Source organism: Esox lucius, chromosome 19 (genome assembly GCF_011004845.1).
Source record: "Esox lucius isolate fEsoLuc1 chromosome 19, fEsoLuc1.pri, whole genome shotgun sequence".
Lineage (NCBI taxonomy): Eukaryota > Metazoa > Chordata > Actinopteri > Esociformes > Esocidae > Esox > Esox lucius.
This window is the reverse complement of record NC_047587.1, coordinates 20675238-20696182: the sequence shown is the minus strand read 5'-3', so window position 1 is coordinate 20696182 and position 20945 is coordinate 20675238. Positions and strand designations below refer to the sequence as shown.

Below are 20945 nucleotides of genomic sequence, written 5' to 3'. Positions count from 1 at the left end.
TTGAGTGTTCTAAAAGTGTAGTCTGGCTGTTGTCTGAATGAGGGCTGGGCGATATGGTCTTAAAATAAAGTATATGTAGAATTTTGGACACTAACGGCATATATCGTAGCTTATTGGTTTTTCCTCTAATTGCAATACAACATGATTTAGGAGTTCTTACGTAGGTGCATAGTTAGAATATGTAATATACTTTCACTGCAGGATGTTTTTTAATAGGGACAGCTTCTGATTATTGACTCGCGCAGCAATGATTGCATTGTGGCCTTTTGTTTGACGCCTGTATCTGAGTGCATTCTTTAACTTCCTTTACCCTCATGCATGTTAATTGTGAGGAAAAAGACGTTGCTACCCTTCATTTTTACAAAGCATTCATGCCGCACATTTGTTCACGTTGAAACAGAAAAGGAAATACATTTGTTTTTTTATTAGCATATTAGTGTCTATTTGCGATTTTGGTCTTCTCTGGACAGCATTTATGCAACAACGTAGTCCTTCACATCAATGCCAAAATCCATGCTCTGTCCTGCCGCACAACATAGTGTAGAATTACATCATGGGAATATTTGCCTGTGTCGTGCTAACTGAATTAAAGAAACACAGATGATGCACTAAATTACTGTTTGTCATCATGTGCCTTCCTGAGTGAGGGAATGTAGAGCGTCTGTGAACGAAGTCAAGCACGTTTCATCAGAGGAGTTACCACAGTTTTCTTTCTGTTATGTTGGCAGTGTCAAAGAATAGAGAAAACTGTGGAAGCTGGCCTTTTGGATGTTGTACATGCCAACATGCCAATATATGCAATTTTGATCATAATTTGATTAACTTTGCGGCCCTACAGTATGGGCCAATCAATATCGTGCTACATATTTTTACCTGTGAACCTTTTCTACCATCCATCCAGCCCAACCAAGACATCATAGCTGAGTGATGTCTTGGTGTTGTCTGACTTTTTCACAGTGTAGTCTCGCCATGATTTGTGAATGTTTTTCGGCCCCTTTTAGGGAGTTTTTCCTAACAATAGTGCTCCTTGGGGTTTCAGGCTGGGTGTTTTGTTAAAGCACTTTGTGAGAACTGCTGATGTAAGAAGGGTTTTATAAATACATTTGATTGATGTTGTCTGGTTGTTGTCTCGCTGTTTTTCTAGGTCTGGGTGTTACCTGGTTGTAATTTGAATGTGGTTTCAATGTTATCTGGCTTTGGTGTGAATGTTGCCTGGGTTTCTACTATAATCCAGGTCCGATGATGAGGAGACGTTTTGCCGTGCGCTTGTGGAGTACACCCGAAGCTGCAGTCATGTAGGATACCCTGTGCGCGAGTGGAGGGACAGCTTTCCATCCTGCAGTCAGTAACATTGTACTACCATGAACCCAGATTTTTGTGGCATTGTTTAAAGACACTCTCTGAAGTGATTTATCTTACTGTTGTATAGATGACGGCTGTGAGGAGAGTTTTGTCCATAGAGACTGTATCAGCTGCTGTCCTCCCACCTGTACTTTTGACAAAGAATGTCTGGGAACTAACCTACACTGCCTGGATGGATGCTACTGCCCGGACGGTACACTGATACTATGCACACATAGACAGACACTTGGCATAAGCATTTTAAATTATTTCACTATTTAAATAATATTAATTGCATATTTAGGATATTTTTTTACAAACATATGGAAAATAGCACACCAATTATAAAGGCAGCCTTTATCATACTTGTAAAATTAATTTTTTTATTAGACAGGTTTTTCATTGTTATAAAAATTGGATTACACAAAAATAGGACTACACAAAACACTCACTGCTGTAATTGAATACTTATGTCCTTGCCAATAACTGCATTGTTCGCATCCCTAACATACACGCAAACATTCACCCATTTTTTGTACGTCCACCTCAGGCTTGATTCTGCAGAATGGGACATGTATCGCGGTGTCTCAGTGTCCTTGTGTCTACCACGGCACCTCATATGCACAAGGAAATATTCTGGAGCAGGGATGCAGCAGCTGGTGAGGGTGTTTAAATTGCGTGTACGCTGGGTTGTGTTGTCTGTACGTGTGTCACTAACCTGTGGCATGTTTACAGTGTATGTATGGGAGGAGTGTGGAACTGCACAGAAAACAACTGTACAGGTCAGTTATCTTTTCAAGTCTTATAATCAGAAACTCATGAACAGAACGATCCACTGTCACACCTTTCGGTGTCTGCCTTCTTCATCTCGTTTTCACTCTGTCTTTTTCTGATTCTCTGTCTCTCTCTCCAGTGGAGTGTTCAGTAGTTGGTGATGTGTTTGTGACGTCGTTCGATGGGAGGATGTTTCTGCAGCCTGGGGCGTGTCAATACGTCCTGGCTAAGAGTCGCAGTGGCAGCAGATTCACTGTTACCCTGCAGTACACAACCTGCACAGAGGTACACACAGGTACACATTCTGTAAGGATACCAGAGGAGACACACATTTGCAATCTGACACTGTGTGTGTGTGTGTTTGTGTGTGTGTATGTAGGCCCAGCAGCAGGTGTGTATACAGTCTGTGGTGGTAATTCTGGATGAAGATGTTAGTCACCAGGTGACTCTGACCAGGGAGGGGGAGGTGCTTATTGGGGTCAACCCTGTCCCTACCTTGCCCTACACTGATGGTATGATACAATAATTTGATTGATTATTTTACTAATATTGTATGATATAATATAAACATGGATATGATCACCATTAGGTAGCATGTATTACGACACCAGTAACAGTTATAAACAAAGCCTTGTGGAATACTATTTAATGTCAGACTTAGTGAACGGTAACAGTCCTAACATATTGCCCTGTAGAACACCTTATTTAATGTCATAACTAGTGAACAGTAACAGTCCTAACATATAGCCTTGTAGAACACCTTATTTAATGTCATACTTAGTGAACAGTAACAGTCCTAACATATAGCCTTGTAGAACACCTTATTTAATGCTATACTTAGTGAACAGTAACAGTCCTAACATATAGCTTTGTAGAACACCTTATTTAATGTCATACTCAGTGAACAGTAACTGTCCTAACATATAGCCTTGTAGAACACCTTATTTAATGTCATAACTAGTGAATAGTAACAGTCCTAACATATAGCCTTGTAGAACACCTTATTTAATGTCATAACTAGTGAACAGTAACAGTTCTAACATATAGCCTTGTAGAACACCTTATTTAATATACTTAGTGAACAATAACAGTCCTAACATATAGCTTTGTAGAACACCTTATTTAATGTCATACTTAGTGAACAGTAACTGTCCTAACATATAGCCTTGTAGAACACCTTATTTAATGTCATAACTATTGAACAGTAACTGTCCTAACATATATCCTTGTAGAACACATTATTTAATGTCATTACTAGTTAAAAGTAACAGTCCTAACATATAGCCTTGTAGAACACCTTATATAATCTCATAACTAGTGAATAGTAACAGTCCTAACATATAGCCTTGTAGAACTACTTATTTAATGTTATACCTAGTGAACAGTAACAGTCCTAACATATAGCCTTGTAGAACACCTTATTTAATGTCATACTTAGTGACCAGTAACTGTCCTAACATATAGCCTTGTATAACACCTTATTTAATGTCATACTTAGTGAACAGTGACAGTCTTAACATATTGCCTTGTAGAACACATTATTTAATATACTTAGTGAACAATAACAGTCCTGACATATAGCCTTGTAGAACACCTTATTTAATGTCATAACTAGTGATCAGTAACAGTCCTAACATATAGCCTTGTAGAACACCTTATTTAATGTCATACTTAGTGAACAGCTTCTTAAAGAAAAACTAACAGGTCTGTGAGAGCCGGAATTCTTACTGGTTGGTAGATGATCAAATACTTATGTCATGCAATAAAATGCTAATGAATGACTTAAAAATCATACAATGTGATTATCTGGATTTTTGTTTTAGATTCTGTCACTCACAGTTGAAGAGTACCTATGATAAAAATTACAGACTTAGTAATTGGGAAAACCTGCAAAATCGCCAGTGTATCAAATACTTGTTCTCCCCACTGTAGTCAGTGTCTGCCTTTTTGAACCATAATGATCCTATCAGGGATGTCACCAGACTATGGCTTTCTGTTAGTGTCACACTTTGTGAATTGTAACTGTCCTAACACATAGCCTTGTGGAACATCTTATTTAATGTTTATATAGATGTAGTTGAGGTGCGGAAGCTAACATCGGTGTTCGTCCAGCTGAGGACATTGCTTGGACTGCGCCTGCATTATGACTGGCGTGGTGGACGTGTCTATCTACAACTGGACAGCCAATGGCGTGGCAAAACACTGGGCCTCTGTGGAACCTTTAATGGAAACCTTCGGGATGACTTCTTGTAAGGAAATACACCATGACTTCCTCTTATGCTGACCATTGACAACTATCTTAATATCCAAAGTGCTAGAATTATAGTAAGTATATTCATACTATTGTGTTTGTGTGTGTGTTTAGGTCTCCAGCAGGGATGATAGAGGGGACTCCCCAGCTCCATGCTAGTGCCTGGAGGGTATCATCTGCTTGCTCCGCCCCTATCAACCAGCCGATCATCGACCCCTGTGAGATGAACCAGCACAATGGTAACCAACCTCTAACACCTGACCTCAGAACATCACCCATGACCGCCATTTGGCAGGGGGCTCTGTTTTGAACTTCCGTGTGTGTTTTGCAGTGTTCTACGCCACTCTGTGCGAGGTGTTGTTGGCTAGTGTGTTTGCTCCGTGCCATGGTTACATCAGTCCCAGTGTGTACCAGCAGCAGTGTCGCTATCAGGCCTGTCGCTGTGGTAACACCTGTCTGTGTACAGCCCTGGCCCACTACGCCTATCTCTGCTCCAAACACCATATCACTGTCAACTACCGGGCCCACGTCTCAGAGTGTGGTGAGTCGTGTGTCGGAGTGGGATCAGCATGTAGGGGTGGTGTGTCTGTGCAGGTTGATGGTGGTGTGAGTTTGTGTGTAGGGGTGGTGTGTCTGGGTGGGATGATGGAGGTGTGTGTTTGTGTGTAAGGGTGGTGTGTCTGGGTGGGGTTTGATGGAGGTGTGTGTTTGTGTATAGGGGTGGTGTGTCTGGGTGGGATGATGGAGGTGTGTGTTTGTGTGTAGGGGTGGTGTGTCTGGGTGGGATGATGGAGGTGTGTGTTTGTGTGTAGGGGTGGTGTGTCTGGGTGGGGTTTGATGGAGGTGTGTGTTTGTGTGTAGGGGTGGTGTGTCTGGGTAGGATGATGGAGGTGTGTGTTTGTGTGTAGGGGTGGTGTGTCTAGGTGGGATGATGGAGGTGTGTGTTTGTGTGTAGGAGTTGTGTGTCTGGGTGGGATGATGGAGGTGTGTGTTTGTGTGTAGGGGTGGTGTGTCTGGGTTGGATGATGGTGGTGTGTGTTTGTGTGTAGGGGTGGTGTGTCTAGGTGGGATGATGGAGGTGTGTGTTTGTGTGTAGGGGTGGTGTGTCTTGGTGGGATGATGGAGGTGTGTGTTTGTGTGTAGGGGTGGTGTGTCTGGGTGGGATGATGGAGGTGTGTGTTTGTGTGTAGGGGTAGTGTGTCTGGGTGGGATGATGGAGGTGTGTGTTTGTGTGTAGGGGTGGTGTGTCTAGGTGGGATGATGGAGGTGTGTGTTTGTGTGTAGGGGTGGTGTGTCTTGGTGGGATGATGGAGGTGTGTGTTTGTGTGTAGGGGTGGTGTGTCTGGGTGGGATGATGGAGGTGTGTGTTTGTGTGTAGGGGTAGTGTGTCTGGGTGGGATGATGGAGGTGTGTGTTTGTGTGTAGGGGTGGTGTGTCTGGGTTGGATGATGGAGGTGTGTGTTTGTGTGTAGGGGTGGTGTGTCTGGGTGGGATGATGGAGGTGTGTGTGTGTGTAGGGGTGGTGTGTCTGGGTGGGATGATAGTGCTGTGTCTGGGTGGGATGATGGAGGTGTGTGTTTGTGTGTAGGGGTGGTGTGTCTAGGTGGGATGATGGAGGTGTGTGTTTGTGTGTAGGGGTGGTGTGTCTGGGTGGGATGCAGTACCAGTCGTGTGTGTCGTCCTGTGGCCGGTCCTGTCGTTCCCTCTCCAGTGGAGAGACCTGTAACCCTGACGACTGTGCGGAGGGGTGTGGCTGCTCCGAGGGCAGTTATTATGATGACGTACGGCAACGCTGTGTTCAGCTGTAAGACCCCGCCCCCTTACAAATAATTGCCTAACTTAACCCGATATTCTGATAAAAAATACATTTTCCTAACTATCAGAGACATGCACATAGAACCGTCCTTCCTTAAACCTTTCCTGCTCTCCTGTTTAAGGTCTCAGTGTCATTGTTACTCTATGGGAGGGGTCTCACAGCCAGGGGAGGTGTCTTTCAGTGCCGCAGGCCCTTGGTAAGCAACCCCCACACACACACACACTCACCCACACTAACCAGGGTACATACAATAGTGGTTTCAAGACATTAATTGGTAACACTAGAGTTCTGAAGAATGGTTCTCCTCTTTTTTCCACTGACTCTAATAGCCTATGCAGGAATGGAAGAATGGAGTGTATAGCAGAAGAAAGAGGTAAACCATGACCCTCTCATTCTTCTTTCTCCCACGACATCCATCCAACAAGGGCTTTGGTCCTGAATGACCTGTTTGTGTGTTTCAGAGCCAGAGCGAGGCCAGTGTCCGGAAGGAAAGGTGTTCCACAGCTGCTCTGAGCCACAAGGAGTTCAGGGGGTGGCGGCCTGGCGAGGAGGTGTGGCCTGTGAGCTCACCTGTCGGAACCTGATGTTGAACCTCACGTGTCCTCCGACCACACCCTGCATACCTGGCTGTGTCTGCCCACCTGGGTATGGTGTGTGTGTGTCTGTGTGTCTGTGGCTGTGTGAGATACAAATTTTACTATACATGCAGGGACCAGAAATATCCAAGACGAAAGTCCTGACAGATCTTTTGTCCGGTCCCCACCAGAAAAAGGCTATTCACGGATATAGCTGATGTTTAGGTTATAACCTATAATTTGGGTATGTTTTAATTTTAGGAGTTAGAATGAAGGGTTATGTTATATTCAGACATAAAGTTTAGGTTAAGGTTGGGGTCATAGTTAGGATTAGGGGATAAGGAATATAGGTAATAATTTTTCTAGTCCCCACAAGGTTAGAACAAATGTGTGTGGTGTCCTGGGGGATCTCCTCCCAGACCTGGATCAGGGAATCAGTGAGCTCCTGGACAATCTGTGGTGCTACTTGGCAGCGTCAGATGCACCAATACATAACGTCCCTGAGGTTCTCAATTGGATTCAGTTCGGGGGAACTTGAAGGCCAGTCAATGGCATCAATGTCTCAGTTCCAAGGTGTTACGCTGCTATATTATTGTGCTGGGGGATATGAGGAATGCACTTTCTAACTTTTCTCAGTCTCCTCCAGTTTTACATTTTAGGAGGAGATGAGGTCCTGGTCCACACCTGCGGAGTACCTGGTTTGGGGGGCCCGTTGCTGTCCCTGTTCTTGTCCACCTGGTCATACTTTTGACCTAGTCTACAATCAAATAGACTCTGGATTGAGCCCAGAGAAATGCATTTATTATTCCAATTGGACTCTTAATACCTCACCCGGCACAGCCAGAAGAGGACTGGTCACCCCTCTGAGCCTGGGTCCTCTCTAGGTTTCTTCCTAAAATTCGGCCTTCTTAGGCAGTTTTTCCTAGCCACTGAAATTCAACACTACTGTTGTTTGCTCCTTGGGGTTAAGACCAGGTGTCTCTGTAAAGCACTTTGTGACAACTGCTGTTGTAAAAAGGGCTTTTATAAATAAATGTGATTGATTGATTGATTGATCAATGCCTTCGTCATCCAGGAACTGCCTAAACACTCAGGCTAAATGAAGCTGGGCATTGTCCTGCACCAGCGTAGACCCACCACCAACCTGGTCATGCTGAATTATGTTGCAGGAAGCATAATGTTCACCACAGCATCTCCAGACTCTTTCACACTTAGTGTGAACCTGCTCTCATCTGTTAAGAGAATGGGGAGCCAGTGGCGGACCTGCCAATTCTGGTATTCTCTGGCAAATGCCAATTGGGCTACACGGTTCTGGGTTTTGAGCACAGGTCCCATTAGAGGAAGTTGGGCCCTCATGCCACAATCATGGTGTCTGTTTCTGACAGTTTGGTCAGAAACATTGCACACCAGTAGCCCACTGGAGGTCATTTTGTAGGGCTCTGGCAGTGCTCTTTCTGTTCTTCCTCGCAAAAAGAGAAGATACCAGTCCTGCTACTGGGTTGATGCCCTTTTACGAACCTGTCTAGCTCTCCTTGTGTCATGGCCTGTCTCCTGGTATCTCCTCCATGCTCTTGGAACTGTACTTGGAGACACAGCAAACTTTCTTGCAACAGCATGTACGGTTGTGCCATCCTGAAGGAGCTGGACTACCTGTGCAACCTGAATGGGCTGCAGGTACCGCCTCATGCTACCAGTAGGGACAAGGACACTAGCAAAATGCAAAACTAGAGAAGAATCAGTCAGTAAGGATAAGGAGAGAGCAATTGTCTGTGGCCACCACTTGCAAAACCATTCCTTTTTTGGGGGTTGTCTTGCTGTTGCCTCTCCAGTGCACCTGTTACTTTCATTTGCACCAAAACAGGTGACATCCAAAATAGAATGTCACCTGTTAAACAATATAAAACAATATTTAATATTTAAAAATAAATGTTCAAACTTTCTATTTCAAATCCCAATTTAACCACAGTATATATACTGTGTGTGTGTGTGTGTGCATTTGTGTAGGCTTGTGCTGCACCGTGGGGAGTGTTACTACCCAGAGAACTGTCCCTGTGCCTGGCTGGGCCTGGAGTATCTGCCTGGAGAGACCGTGGACACCCCCTGTTACAGATGGTAGCACGGCCAGGCCTCCCTCACTTAATGCTCTTCACATGGAAAACAGAACACTATTATCCTGAGAAGTTGTCAAAGGTTCAATTGTTTTTCAGGAACGGTCTCTCTTTGTCTTTAATTTTGACTTCTCCGTCTTCGTCCCTATATTTGTCCCCCCTGTGCTTGAATCTCTTCAGCGTGTGTCACCGGGGATATTTCAACTGTAGTTACTCTCCGTGTCCAGCTGTGTGCACGGTCTATAGTGACAGACATTACCACACCTTCGATGGCTTGGAGTATGACTACCACTCTGACTGTCAGGTCTACTTACTCAAGGTATGTGTGTGTTTGTGTGTGTAGCTGTAAGTGATTGTGTTTGTGTATTTAGGCAGATTAAGATCAAGGAAAGGGGATCCAAGCAGTTTCAGTAATCTGGGAAAGATTTTTAATTAGAGTGACTGTTGTAAGTAAAGCTGTATCAGCCCACACACGCACACACACACACACACACCTGACTTACACAAAGAGAGGCCTGTTTGCGGCCGACTCCCAGGGATATAGAATTTGAATGAGCGGGACTTTGGGACTTTCCTATCAAGGATCTGCAGCGATTGGACCGGTGGCCATATTAGATCCATCATATCACCCTTTTTGGTTTGACCTATTCTGTTACCCAGGGCAACAGACTGGGCCGGCCACAAAGATGATATCGTGTAGAGCAGATATCTCCAACTGGCAGACAGACCAAGTACTGTAAAGCAGCTCTATACATGGCATTGCCATCTGCCTGTCTAGTGTGTGGCTCCCTTCTGACGGCAACCCTGAACGTGATGCTACTACTGTAAATGTCAGAGGCTCCCAGTGGAGGAACACTGAGCGCCAGGAATGCACTCTACCTGCCCTGGGGACGGGCAGCACACCGCTCTGGAGACCTCACACACACATAAACACAGTACTCTTTCTCTTTCCCCAGAGTGTAAATGAAGTGCAGTCTATAGTAGCTCAGAATAACGACTACCCTCCGTGCTTTCCCACTCTGCTCTCTTTCTTCTTCTCTCTTTCCTCTCTCTTTCTGTCAATTCAGTTTCTGTCAATTCAATTTGTTTGGAAAAAGACATGTACAGTAAATAACAGCAGTGGGGGGGGAAATACAATTAAAACACCTTACATACTACTAAGTAAACACTATACACAAGGCATGAGCAGGGATGACAAGGGAAAATAAATATACTGTTTGAGTTCATGTTTTTACTCCACTGGTTGCCCTTTTTTCATTGAAACAGGTCTCAAATGTTGTTGCTGTGAATGGGCTTTGCTGTATTTCACCTGACAGATAATGGGTTTTATCCCTCATATATGTGTGATTTGTTTGAATGTGTGGACAAAACCTTGCTTGTGAGGCTCTTCTCTAGGTCTGTCTCTATAAATTTGTGCTGGGTCTCCCACCTTCTGCCTCTCCCTGTCTCTCCCCCCTGTCTCTGGGTCTCTCCCTGTCACTCTCTCCCTGTCGTTCCCTCCCTTTCTCTGAGTCTCCTCTCCCTGTCTCTCCCTGTCTCTCCCTGTCTCTCCCTGTCTCTCCCTGTCTCTCCCTGTCTCTGGGTCTGTTTTTCTCTCCCTGTCTCCTGGACCTCTGTCTTTCCAGAGTATCGATGGTGAGGTGTCCATCGTGGCTCAGAATAAGGACTGCTATGAGAGTGGGATTGTCTGTATGAAGATGCTAGTGATCCATGTTGGCTTCACCAAGATCTACTTCAACGACAACTCAGGCCATCCTGTGTGTACCGTACCACACAAACACACACACACACAAGTACACACCTTTCCCTCTAACTGGCTAGAAACTCTGACAGCTCTGACGGCTGCTCTAACAGATTTCCATTCTGAGGACTGTTTGGTCCATGCAGCAGGGGTGTGTCCTGAACAGGTGTATTCTGTTGTGTCCTCTACTCCCCCAGAGCCCGTCCACGGTGGTAGGCAGGGGGTCACAATTTGAGCTTTGGTCCGCAGGCTACTACACAGTCATCCACTTCCCCAACCAGGACCTGACCGTACTCTGGGACCGCAAGACGACCGTGCACATCAGAGCTGGACCACAGTGGAAGGTCAGCATTCTATTACCTCTCACTTTAACGCACGCGCACATACACATTATCTTATTTGAGCTTAGCTGGACCTCTTTGGAAGGTTACCAACCTCCCACCAACACACTGGCTTTTCTTCTCTCCTTTCTTTCCTCTCCATCACTTCCTGTCTGTGTCTAGGGTCTCCTGAGTGGTCTATGTGGGAACTTTGACAGTGTGACGGTGAATGACATGACCACATCTAGCCACATGGAGGTCAGCAATGCTCAGGGCTTTGGAGACAGCTGGGCCCTCGGTCAGGTACACACACAGTGGAACTGGGAACCACCTCTACAGAACAACACATTCTCTAATGATAAATGATGTCCAGCTGTTGTGTTCTCTTTGTGTAGTTGAGTAGTGAAAAGAGGCTGATTTCCTCCCTTCCTGCTACTCCCTCTCACTCAACCTTGTCAGGTCTCCCCAGGGTCTACCTGGCAGATTTCAGAAATCAGACACCCACCCTGTCCCCCAGCCTGTCCCCCAGCGAGTCACCAAGCCAGTCACACATTCTGTGTTTGTCTCTGTTAGTGTGAGAGTGACTACGTGGTGAAGAGGGCGTGTGAAGGAGACCTTGGTAGACAGCCGTACGCCAAGAGAGAGTGTGCCCTACTCTACAGTGACGTGTTTACCCCCTGTCACAACGTGGTGAGTACACACACAGAAACCATCTCATCAAACAAGCCAATTGAAAGTTTCACTTGAGCCAAAATATAGAACTTTATTTCTTTAACTAGGGAAGGGGAAAATATTCCCATGAATAACATTGTCTTGGTTTAAGCACACTTTAGGGACATTGTTGTCCCGATAGATCAAGTACAACCTGTACACAGACAACTTCAGGTGAAGGGTTGCAGAGGTTTTCAGTTCTAATCAAGCCAGAAGGTCTGAGCCTGTTGCTGATCTGATTGACAAGGTTGTTGACAAGAACATAATAGAGTGTAGGGATGAGAGAGAACTCTGATTATAAAACATCCATAGGGTGTATATATTCACAATGTGGAAATGTGCTGCTGCTTCTATTGCTTGTCTTTCAAACTTCAAACTTGATGGCATTTTAACTGTATTTTACAGATGTAACGCCACGTTCTAATAAAGACACCAATAATAGTTCAAATTAGGACACATTATCTGATATATATTTTATCTAGATACATTTTTAATTCAGTGTGGTTTACACTGTTTAAAATGTTTGTGAAAGGTATATTTAATAATTGGTCTGTGTCTAACACACGAGTCACACAAAACAACCTTTGCCCTCTGCATCATCTCTCCTATTTGTTGGTCATATTATCTTCATCATTATCTTGATAAAAACAAGTAGGCTGATATTACCAGTAGAGGAATTATGTATCAGAGGGAGATTTGATCAATGAAACAATGCACGAACAGTCCAGGATGATTTACGATCAATAGGATAATAAACCTGCCCATACAGGTACTTAATATTTAAATGAATGGATTACATTAATTAAAAGCAAATTATTATTAAATAATTACTGAGTTCTACAATATAACACTAAGCAAGGAATGTATTTTCAAATACACAATGTTTTTACAATTTCAGGATTAAAGATGACTGTAATTAAAAAGCTGCTTTAGCACCAATGACAACACAATACAAACACTGTCTGATGCCTCTGCCTCGTCCTGTGGCTGATTGAGAGACACGTTGGGCTTATATAGAAATATTCAATATCATTTACAGAGTAGTTAGTCCAAACCCAGATTGGTCCACATACATTCTTTAGAACGCTGGTCTGTCCCAGTTCAGACTGACATGGAGAAGTAGTTTTGTGATAGTTTTGTAATATTCTCAGAACGGCCAACAGATGGTACTGTAGGTTTATCGCTGTATGTTTAACTGATTTCAGATTGACTTAACATGGAGTGTTCCCCATTACCCATTACAGGTAATGGGGAACACTCCATGAACAATAAAATATTGTTAAATTGCCTGTAAACATCAAATCTTAATTAATGTCCACCTGTTAGTTAATTCTCATCCTAATCACCCACCAATCACCCTAAATCACAGAGCAATAATGGTCAATATCAATAGGATAATGCAAATTGTTTTATATTAATTTATTGCATGCCATTGGTGTACAACACTTTGTTGGCACATAAACTGCACATGGCAACTGTCAAAAACGATGTTATCAACAGTAGTGAATCCCGGTGCAGTGCAAAACATGGCACTGTGTTATGTAGCCTTTTCTCAATCTCAGTGAACAAAAATAATCTGTGTGGATTGGGACATAATAATCTATGTGGACATGATCATGGCTAGAAAATCCCAAAAATGTAAAACGGGGGGAAATGCTTGTAAAATAATACATCAAAATAACTATGCATGTATATGACAGCACCTGTAGTGATTATTGTACCCATCAACTGAAATAACAGACTTTAAAAGATGCTTAAAAAAATTGCTTAACTGCCCCTTCAAAGGCCTATATGAAGTCCTCAAAATAAACTGCACACTGGCTGTTCATAAATTGCAAAAAGGTTTTTGAAAGCAATAATAACATTAATAATAACATTTGAACAATGTATGAAGATAAACTTTTGATTTTGTTTGAAATGTATCAGATATTAACTGAATTACAGGACATAAAATATTTTACTGGAAAGGACAAATAATAAATGTATTCATTGTTAAACTTCACTTTACAAATGTTCTTATTATATCCGGTATTGTTTTAATTCTGTTTCTAATTTCAGTATTTAGAATTTGTTTATATTACCTTGTATACATATATTTTTTAAACACCAAAGTACAATTATCTCTCCCAGTAGATCAGTTCTGTAATGAAGTGCTCTATGTATATTAATGCTAGGGACTTCCTGTTTTTTCCACAATATATATCAGGCACAGTATTTTGGTGCGAACCTGATACAGGGGCGGGGGCTTGTTCAAACCACTAGTTAGGGATTTTCTGCTAGACAGCCTTTTATATATATAGCAACCAGTATCTGTCCCTTCTAGAGAACAAAAAGTCTACACCAACTGAAACATATAAAAGACAATGACTTGTGCAAAAATAAACCTTGAAGTTGTTTCTACCCTTGAGCCCATACCTCATTACTTTTATGACAGGCAAGTTTATAATTCTATCAAAGATAAAAAAAAATAGATCCCACAAACATTTTCTTTTCCTCTGTTATCATGAAGTTGCCATGTGTTTATCCTTGATTACATATCCGCTTTGATGAACAAGTAGGTGAAAAGATTTTGGTCGCATTTGTACTGTATGACGATAGTCCCATCTTTTCAAATGGCCTGAGTTTAGCTAGTTTCAGAAAGTATAAATGGAGTGGTAGCATGAAGCCCGACACACTTGTGGACATGTGAAAAGAATGGATGACTTGGGATCGGCCCAATGGTTTTAGTTTTTGAAGATTTATTGGATGTAATTTGTTGTAGTGATGAAGGGTGCACACACAGACACACACACACACACACACACACACACATGCATACAAAGCATATTGTATTGTGTAATTGTCTCTAATGTCTAATCTGATCCTTGCATGTGTTCCAGAGTCAGTCTAAATCTCTTTGTTCTGATGTCCCAACCCTCAGACCCAATCTGAATTAATGATAACGGTTGACCCACCTCAACGCCCACAAACACCCACGTCTCCCATTTCTTTCTGCGTTAGTCACACACACCACTAACCCACATCAGACCTCCCCCTGTCTTCTCTGTCTCCCGCCAAACCTTCACTGCCCTCCCAGGTGGAATGACCTGACCCGAATGTACACCTGTAACCTGCAGAGAGTGTGTGTGTGTGTGTGTGTGTGCGTGTGTGCGTGTGTGTCCGTGTGGGTGTGTCCGTGTGTAGGTGGATGTCTCATGGTTCTATAGGAACTGCTTGACAGACACGTGTAACTGTAACCGGGGCGGAGACTGTGAGTGTCTGTGTACGTCCATCGCTGCCTATGCACACACCTGCTGTCAGCACGGCGTTACTGTGGTCTGGAGAAACCCGTCTGTCTGCCGTGAGTACACACACACATACTCCAGGACACACAACTGTACAGCCTTGCCCCTCACTGACCTGAACCACAGTGTTGTTGGCATTTGTTCTGTAATATCCAGTTTGTGTTTATGCTCTTGCGGTTGAATCAAAGATCCAAACGGGTTCTCTAATACACATCTGCCCCAGACATTCAGCTTTTTCTCACACTGCTCGCTCAGCCAGGAAGAATTTCTCGGCACACGCGTGCTTGCGGGGAACAAATTCCCTGGTCAACAGCCACAATTATTCTCTACAAGAGAAGGCAGCTTTGTTTGACATCTACCTGATCCAGTTCAGGGTGGCCCTTGGCTGGACCTCTGCTGGACGCTGAGGCAGTGATAGAAACCACTGCTCCACTTGGGGGGACCCATTCAATTTGTCAACAAATGGACCTAAACTCACACATTTTCCCACCATACACCTGGGGGGACCCATTCTATTTGTCAACAATTGGATCTAGACAGAATTGTAAAAAGGACTAAGTGAAATTACTCAACTGGGTTCGGCTGTGGTCACCACGTTTGGGAAGTATCTAAGTACTATCTAACCAGGTAAAGTGAGTTCAAAACTAACCAGTGATCAATTGAATAAAAAGGGTGTAAATGATAAATTAAGGTCACTGGTTAGTTATGAATTCTGTTTACCTTGTCATTTAGAGTATTTCTACTTTGTACTTTTCACACCTCTCGACCTAGACTCACACATTTTCCCACCACATACCTGCTCCTTAACCTGTGGCTTGTTTCTAAATATATCAACTACTGTTTCTGTTTGTAATGTAAATCAGAGGTATTCAGCCTTCTCCTCAGGGACCCCCAGTGATTCCATGTATTTAATGTATTCCAGAGCCAGCTGAACAGATGACACTTGCAGATTAATCATCAAGTCCTTGATTAGTGAATCAGGTGTGCCTGTTCAAGGCTGCAACTAAATTGTGGAACGTATGGGGGTCCCTGAGGAGGCAGCTGAATACCTCTGATTAAAATGCTTGTCTCTTCTTTTCCAGCCTATGACTGTGAATACTACAACCAAGGTATGTTTTCTAATAAAAGACTGACATCATTCAACTCACACAGAAATATAAACACACAGTTGCACTGTTGCATCTGCATTGACTGGATTGCTTTGAGGTTGAGTGTCTGTATAAGCGCTTTCAAAATGTGAATTTGATTCACAGTTATACAAACTGAGCATAACAATCTGTCTGTCTGTCTCTCTGCCTGTCTGTAGAGTTAGGTGACGGGCCGTTCTCTGTAGTCGGTGCTGTGTACAACGCTACAGTCTTGGGTGTGAACAGAACCAGTGGATCAGTGTTCCCCCTGGTTAGAGAGTTTGTAGGTGGGCTGCCACCCCATGGACTGCTTTTTAACTTCATGATTACAGCGGGTCTACAGAAGGACCGCACATCGCGTGAGTTTCATGCACACATACGTACAAACACGCACACAAACAAAGAAACGCTTGAACTTCATCCTTGGTTTTAATGTATGTTCCAGGTCTCCCGGTGGTCTCTTTGGAGTCCGCGGAGCGCCCTAACTACTTCCTGGTTGTGACTGGGAGTGCCGGGCTGCGATTGGAGCAGTGGACCCGAGGGGAGGAGTTTGGCCGAAGGGCATCCTTCCTGCAGCACCAGGGACTGTTCCTACCGGGCCACACTTCCTTCGAGCTGATTGGCCAGCCAGGACTTTTTCTTACTCTGACACGCACGTCTGCGCGCGCTCAGCGATATGAAAACAACGACCACTTCAAGACCAGCAGCTCCTTTACCCTGGAGGGTCAGACGCAAACTCTACCTCATGAAAAACACACACCCACACACCCACACACCCAGGTTTTTCTTCTGTGGTTTTTGTGTGTACGCTGACAATGTCCATGTGTGTATTACAGAGAGCACTTTTGTGATCCCGTACCGTATGATGTGCGAGTGGCGTTACCATGCCTGTGCCAGTCCGTGTGTCCGTACATGCGCCGACCCCACCTCTACACGCTGCCACTTCCTGCCCCCGTAAGCACAGGCTATGAACACCGATTTTGCCCCGCCTTGTTATGAGCCGTGTGAGAAAGCTTTCTGAACACGTCTGTCTATTTCTGCGTGTCTTGACAGGGTGGAGGGCTGTTTCCCTCGCTGCCCCAAAAACATGATACTCGATGAGGTCACCAGGAGATGTGTCTACCCAGAGGACTGTGAGTAGAGGGGCACAGGGTCTGTTCAAGTACAGCTCAGTGATTGGACCCGTAAAGCATGTCCGTGTGTTTGTCCTCAGGTGTGTCCCTCCCTCCCACCCCCACACCGTACGCCTTCGTAAACAGGACCACCACCACTCCACCCACTACAGCCACCTCAACTACGACCACCACCCCAACTACAACCAGCCCAACTACAACCACCACCACCCCAACTACAACCAGCCCATCTACGACAACCATCACCCCAACTACAACCAGCCCAACTACAACCAGCCCAACTACAACCACCCCAACTACAACCACCACCACTCCAACTACAACCAACCCATCTACGACAACCATCACCCTAACTACGACAACCCCCCAAACTACGACAACCCCCGTGTTAACAACAATGACCACCACCTCAACTATAATCACTACCACTAGTGTTAGGCCTACTATCACCACCACATCTAGACCCACTACAAAGACCACTTCTACGGTTACAGAAACTACTCCCAGTGATCTGGCAACCACTGCTACTCCCACCAGAGCTCCCACGTCTCCCCACATAGCCCCAGTGACTGAGCACCTCACCCCCCCTAGCTCCCCCTCTCCTCTCCCATCTCTGCTCTCCACCTCTGCGACCGAGCCCACCACTACATCTGAAGTTACGGCCTCCACCTCCACCTTCTCCCTTTCCACCTCCCCCACCCCACCAAGCAGCACCACTCGGGTAACAACACTAACTGTGAACACGACGGTAACCATGGAAACGGCGTCTTCCGCTCGCCCCAGCCTGGCTGTGACCGACTCCGCCCCGACCCTCCCTGAGACCTCCCCCCGGCCGTCCAGCACCCTTTCAGCTCCCTCTCCCTCCTCGCCCACCTCCTCCGCCCCTCTGTACCCGGCCACACACCCACCCACCGCCACTCAAACACACAGTCCTGTCGCCACTCCCACAGAAACCACCTCAGCATTCCCCCACATCTATGACGTCTCTGCGACTATGTCGACATCACCCCCCGAGATGACGGAGTCCATAACTACGGAAAGAGCCACCAGCCCAGAGCCCTCCAGTACACCTGAGTTTGCCGTCATGCCAACAGCACGGCCTCCCTCTCCCCTGCCCACCACTCCCTGCACAGTAAGAGACCATCAGTGAGAGGCCGAGTGCATGGAGATGGTGAGAGGTCTCTCTGACCTCTGTCTATGTTCCCTCTACAGCCTCCATACTCCCACCATATAGATCTCTCTGACCTCTGTCTATGTTCCCTCTCCAGCCTCCATACTCCCACCATATAGATCTCTCTGACCTCTATGTTCCCTCTCCAGCCTCCATACTCCCACCATATAGATCTCTCTGACCTCTATGTTCCCTCTCCAGCCTCCATACTCCCACCATATAGATCTCTCTGACCTCTATGTTCCCTCTCCAGCCTCCATACTCCCACCAAATAGATCTCTCTGACCTCTATGTTCCCTCTCCAGCCTCCATACTCCCACCATATAGATCTCTCTGACCTCTATGTTCCCTCTCCAGCCTCCATACTCCCACCATATAGATCTCTCTGACCTCTATGTTCCCTCTCCAGCCTCCATACTCCCACCATATAGATCTCTCTGACCTCTATGTTCCCTCTCCAGCCTCCATACTCCCACCATATAGATCTCTCTGACCTCTATGTTCCCTCTCCAGCCTCCATACTCCCACCAAATAGATCTCTCTGACCTCTATGTTCCCTCTCCAGCCTCCATACTCCCACCATATAGATCTCTCTGACCTCTATGTTCCCTCTCCAGCCTCCATACTCCCACCAAATAGATCTCTCTGACCTCTGTCTATGTTCCCTCTCCAGCCTCCATACTCCCACCGTATAGATGAGTGTGCCGAGCTGATCTGTTTAAACGGGGAACTGCTCCTTCATAACTCCTCTCTACATTGTCGCTACAACACCACTCCTCCTCGCTGTTCTCTGCTGGGCATGGCTGTCCTCGCCAACACTGACCCCTGCTGCCCGCTCTGGCAGTGCCCATGTAAGCATACACAGTGACTACTGCACACTACTACATTTAATTCCTAAACACTACACACTCACCTAAAGGATTATTAGGAACACATTTTCAATTTCTCATTAATGCAATTATCTAATCAACCAATCACATGGCAGTTGCTTCAATGCATTTAGGGGTGTGGTCCTGATCAAGACAATCTCCTGAACTCCAAACTGAATGTCAGAATGGGAAAGAAAGGTGATTTAAGCAATTTTGAGCGTGGCATGGTTGTCGGTGCCAGACGGGCCGGTCTGAGTATTTCACAATCTGCTCAGTTACTGGGATTTTCACGCACAACCATTTCTAGGGTTTACAAAGAATGGTGTGAAAAGGGAAAAACATCCAGTATGCGGCAGTCCTGTGGGCGAAAATGCCTTGTTGATGCTAGAGGTCAGAGGAGAATGGGTACCACTCATCTCTACTACAAATAGGAAAAAGAGGCTACAATTTGCACAAGCTCACCAAAATTGGACAGTTGATGACAGGAAGAATGTTGCCTGGTCTGATGAGTCTCGATTTCTGTTGAGACATTCAGATGGTAGAGTCAGAATTTGGCGTAAATAGAATGAGAACATGGATCCATCATGCCTTGTTACCACTGTGCAGGCTGGTGGTGGTGGTGTAATGGTGTGGGGGGGGTCAAACACAGTATTAGTATGGTGTTCCTAATAATCCTTTAGGTGAGTGTATATCCAATTTCAGAATTTTTGGTCAGTTAGATTTTATTGTTTAATGTGTAGGTATAGTTTATCTTTAAGATATGTAAACAGACAAACACAAGTCCAAATGCCAAGTTACGTGTACACCTCACGTTGGCACATTTCTCCCCATGGTGGCTAGGGGATTTGAACCAGCAGTGTTTTGCCCTAACCCCTAGGCTATCTGGCCATGGGTTTTGTTGTTTATGTAGTGGCTATCACTAATTGAAGCTCAAGGAAGTTCAGCAGATCCTTTTATACAAGGACATAATTGGTTATACAGGTAATTCAGATCAGACAGCAATGTTTGATTATTGAAATATCAGCTGCCATTTAACTTCAGAGTAATGCTTTTTCTTTCTGAGAGCTCTGGCGACGTTGCGATGAGGTAAAAAGGAGCCAGCCTGGTCTCTACAGTATGAACACAAACAAGTATATCTTCAAATTCTGTGCACTCGTTTCCTGGTCTCAGAAACCAGCATATCCCAACTAAAACAACAGGACTATATTTAACACATCAAGAAAGCAAGAAAGAAAAGAGACTTACATGTTGATGGCTGAGGTCCGTGCGATGATAAAATAGTTAATGCTGAGTTAGCCAGGGAGCAGGGACTCCAGGAGGAGGCTACGTAGTCAGGAAGTCTACATGCAGCAGAGGAAACCCAACGTAGATCAATTCTAGGAATCCACGGCACAGTTTTTCTTATTGGCAACCAGAACACATGACTACAACTAGTGTGGTCAGTAAAAACCCATCTACCTATTAAATCAGTCTAAAATCCAGTACACACACTTGACCCATCAACACACACAGTCAAACATTGCCTGTTGTCGTGTGTGCTAGGTCGCTGCTCAGTGATGTCCGACCTGCGCGTGATAACGTTTGACGGCAACAACGTGGCTCTGTACGATAACGGCTCTTACATCCTGGTTCACCTGCCCAGGGAGAACATCATAGGAACAGTGAACAAATGCCCCACCAGCCAGGTACATGCCGTTTTATATGCACAGCCTTTACAAACTGTT

The 20945-nt window shown here is 44.9% G+C and overlaps 1 protein-coding gene across 1 annotated transcript in view; it reads left to right on the top strand.

Annotated features, from left to right (window-relative positions):
• Positions 1-20945, top strand: part of otogl (otogelin-like) — a 37485-nt gene that overhangs the window by 4725 nt on the left and 11815 nt on the right. Inside the window, exons 10-37 of the mRNA XM_020056712.2 lie at positions 1235-1341; positions 1430-1555; positions 1892-2000; positions 2077-2123; positions 2255-2400; positions 2495-2627; positions 4187-4364; positions 4481-4605; positions 4698-4907; positions 6002-6170; positions 6304-6378; positions 6512-6555; positions 6644-6827; positions 8762-8869; positions 9046-9184; positions 10491-10622; positions 10804-10950; positions 11110-11229; positions 11500-11616; positions 14821-14977; positions 16004-16030; positions 16228-16407; positions 16494-16772; positions 16885-17002; positions 17102-17181; positions 17262-18313; positions 19026-19203; positions 20764-20906. Of these exons, the coding sequence (XP_019912271.2) occupies positions 1235-1341; positions 1430-1555; positions 1892-2000; positions 2077-2123; positions 2255-2400; positions 2495-2627; positions 4187-4364; positions 4481-4605; positions 4698-4907; positions 6002-6170; positions 6304-6378; positions 6512-6555; positions 6644-6827; positions 8762-8869; positions 9046-9184; positions 10491-10622; positions 10804-10950; positions 11110-11229; positions 11500-11616; positions 14821-14977; positions 16004-16030; positions 16228-16407; positions 16494-16772; positions 16885-17002; positions 17102-17181; positions 17262-18313; positions 19026-19203; positions 20764-20906 (4630 nt within the window). The remainder of the gene's footprint in view (positions 1-1234; positions 1342-1429; positions 1556-1891; positions 2001-2076; positions 2124-2254; positions 2401-2494; positions 2628-4186; positions 4365-4480; positions 4606-4697; positions 4908-6001; positions 6171-6303; positions 6379-6511; positions 6556-6643; positions 6828-8761; positions 8870-9045; positions 9185-10490; positions 10623-10803; positions 10951-11109; positions 11230-11499; positions 11617-14820; positions 14978-16003; positions 16031-16227; positions 16408-16493; positions 16773-16884; positions 17003-17101; positions 17182-17261; positions 18314-19025; positions 19204-20763; positions 20907-20945) is intronic.